The following is a 3,374-nucleotide window of genomic DNA, read 5'->3' on the forward strand; positions in this document are numbered from 1 at the left end:
AAAAAAAACTACTTGAAGGTTTAGGGGAAAAAAACATCCCATTTGATCAAGTCTCAAAGTCTGGCATTCTTCATCTGAGTCTTATTAGACCCCTTGTTACGTGACCTTGGGCAGGTGAACAACCTTTGACCTCTTTTTCCTTATCTTGATTTAATGTAAAAAGGTTAAATAACATCGCTCTCAAAAAAGGGCAGGGAAGGCAAAACCCAAAGGAAGATACACGATGGATAGGAAATGAGATTTTTATGTTCCCTAAAGAAACGATGAGTTAAGAAAAAGATTAAGACCTCCTGCCTTAGCCCACACTCAGAATCTGCCCACAGCCCAAAGAATGGTAGGAATATGTCTCCTGGGCCGGACACTAACGTGAAACCCTCTCTCCCTAAACTCCTGGCTTGCTAACAAAAGATGTAGGGGGTATCTAAGGCATCAAAGTAACTGACTTTGACAAGTCTGAAAAATCCAACATGGAAACCACTTAAACAGAGAAATCAGAGAGGAAGGAAGTGGCATACCCGGCTTTCCCAAACCAGTTGCCCATAACAGCAACCACACAGGGCCAACCAGTAGACTGCAGCAGGCCGTTCACAATCCACAGGCAGCAGTACAGCCACGTGTTGTAGAAATGCAGCCATTCTGTGAGTGCGCCAAAGACAAAGACCTTGGAGAGGAGGAAACAGAAGGGATATGTAACAATTTCAGTGGATGCCACTCCCCACGCTTGCTTCAGAGTAGAGACCACGTGATACACTCACACAGCCAGTGCCTGTAAGTCATGTGGCCAGCATCACGAAGGTTCTGCTCACAGTGGCAATGAGGAGGCGGCCACCCAATCACTGCCCACCAGAGAGGAGGAGATGCCAAAGACACCCAGCTGACACCTTCAAGGCTAAAAAGTGAATTCCTCATTTTTACCTCATTTTACATCTATTTCCATCTCCTCACCCTCAGACTGTGCATGTGGAGGGAACAGCAACCTCCAGAGGGCCACTGTGAGGACAGAATGAGCCCAGGGAGGCCACCCTCCCGGAACAGTACCAGGCGCCGCTCTGGGCAGAGGCATGGGGTGAGTGCTAGCCAGTGTCATGGCTGCAGCGCCTGAGTTAATCAATGAAAGCGAAACCTATCGAACTTGTGATCTGCTGAATCATTTAGCAGCTTTCATCAAGTGGTTGCTTTTTTCCAGGCATTTTGTTCAAGTGGGCACTTTATCTATAGTTAAACTCTATTTTGAGAATACTCTGCATCATTAAAAACTAGTATGTAGAATACTGTCTGGTTCCAGTTATAAGACATTCTGGAATAAGCAAAACTGTAAGAACAGAAAAATGAGCAGGGGTTGCCAGGGGCTGGAGAAAGGAGGGGCAGTCACGAAGCTACTCATTTGTCGAAAGTCTGAACAGTATGCTTAGAGAAGGCAAGCTTATGTACATACTGCAGTTTTTTAAAAATATATATATATATATATAAAAGTATGTATACAGGTTTTAAAATAGTATGTTTATATGTGTGGGTGAGCAACTCATAAATAAATAAAGTGCTTCCATCTCTAAAATTTCAAGGGGAAAGAAAGGTTTTATTTACACTCAAATGACAAAACACTGAAAAACAATAGTAGGCCAGGTGCAGGGGCTTGCGCCTATAATTCCAGTGTTTTGAGAGGCTAAGGAGGGAGGATCACTTGAGGCCAGGAGTTCAAGGACCAACCTGGGCAACACAGTGAGACCCCATGTCTAAAAAATTTAAAAGTTAGCTGAGCATGATGGCACACACCTACAGTCCCAGCTACTTGGGAGGCTAAAGTGGGAGGATTGCTTGAGCCTGTGAGTTCAAGGCTGCAGGATCACACCGCTGCACTCCAGCCTGGGCAGCAAAGCAAGATCTTATCTCTAAAAAAATAATAATCATAATAAAGTAGGGTCTAACTAAACTCCACAGTTTCATTTAATCAACAAAAATTCGTGACTTGGCCGGGCGTGGTGGCTCACGCCTGTAATCCAAGCACTTTGGAGGCCAAGGCGGGTGGATCACCTGAGGTCAGGAGTTCAAGACCAGCCTAACCAACATGGTGAAACCCCGTCTTTAAAAAAAAAAAATTCGTGACTAGAAGTTAGTAAGCAATGACGATCGATCAGATATGGAGGCCAGTATGGAGGCCAGGCACAGTGGCTCACACCTGTAATCCCAGCACTTTGGGAAGCTGGGGAGGGTAGACCATCTGAGGTCAGGAGTTTGAGATTAGCCTGGCCAACATGGTGAACCCCCGACTCTACTAAAAATACAAAAATTAGATGGGCATGGTGGCGCACACCTGTAGTTCCAGCTACTTAGGAGGCTGAGGCAGGAGAATCGCTTGAACCGGGGAGGCAGAGGTTGCAGTGAGCCAAGATCGCACCACTGCACTCCAGCCTGGCAAAAGAGCGAGACTCTGTCTCTAAAAGAAAAAAAAAAAAATAACCAGACATGGATCCTGCCCTACACAGCACTTGATTCAAGCACCTCATATACAGGAACTCGCAGTCCTCACTGCCACCCAGGGGGAGGTAAAATGCATATCTCCATCTGAAGCTCACAGAAATGATAAGCTAGGAAACCACAGAAGAGAGACAGAAACCCAGGCTGTCCTGGTCTAGGGAATCTGTGATTTTAACCACTGCACACCCACCCTAAGGGAAACCAAGACCAAAAGAGAAATAACAAGGCTAAGCAGCAGACTGTTTCAAGTGCCTGCAAAGAAACAGGCACGGGAGCTCAGAAGAGGGAATGACATTCTCAAAGAGGTGTCCTTTGGCCAATGCTTTAAGCAGACAGTGAGTTGCACTACGGAGAGCTGAAAAGGGGACCATCCAAGGCAGGCAGAACAGCAGGAACAAAAGCACCGAGACAGAGAGGAGGATGCTAGGGGCCTGGAAAGCAGCCCGGTGTATCTGGAGCAAAGGGATGAAGCAGAGTCACAATTATGATGGGAAGGCAGGCTGGGGCCAGGGTCTAGTGAATGCCAGGCCATTTATTCAGACTACTTATTAACTCCGCTGGGGCCCGAGGGACAACAAAGAAACCCGATTAGAATCTTACTTTAAAAAGACTCACCTGGCCGGGCGCAGTGGCTCACGCCTGTAATCCCAGCACTTTGGGAGGCTGAGGCGGGAGGATCACTTGAGATCAAGAGACCAGCCTGGCCAACATGGTGAAACCCTGTCTCTACTAAAAATACAAAAATTAGTCAGGTAGTGACACGCACCTATAGTCCCAGCTACTCAGGAGGCTGCTCAGGAGAATGAATTGCTTGAACCAGAGGCAAAGTTTGCAGTGAGCTGAGATCACACCACTGCACTCCAGCCTGGGGTGACAGAGCAAGACTCTGTCACGCAAAA

The 3,374-nt window shown here is 46.8% G+C and overlaps 1 protein-coding gene across 1 annotated transcript in view; it reads right to left on the reverse strand.

Moving 5' to 3' along the window:
* The window catches only part of SLC37A3 (solute carrier family 37 member 3), a 58,016-nt gene that overhangs the window by 23,551 nt on the left and 31,091 nt on the right, over positions 1-3,374 (reverse strand). Inside the window, 1 exon segment of the mRNA XM_037728271.1 lies at positions 516-724. Within this exon segment, the coding sequence (XP_037584199.1) occupies positions 516-724 (209 nt within the window).

Source organism: Cebus imitator, unplaced genomic scaffold, assembly GCF_001604975.1.
Source record: "Cebus imitator isolate Cc_AM_T3 unplaced genomic scaffold, Cebus_imitator-1.0 Scaffold260, whole genome shotgun sequence".
In the NCBI taxonomy this organism is placed as follows: Eukaryota; Metazoa; Chordata; class Mammalia; order Primates; family Cebidae; genus Cebus; species Cebus imitator.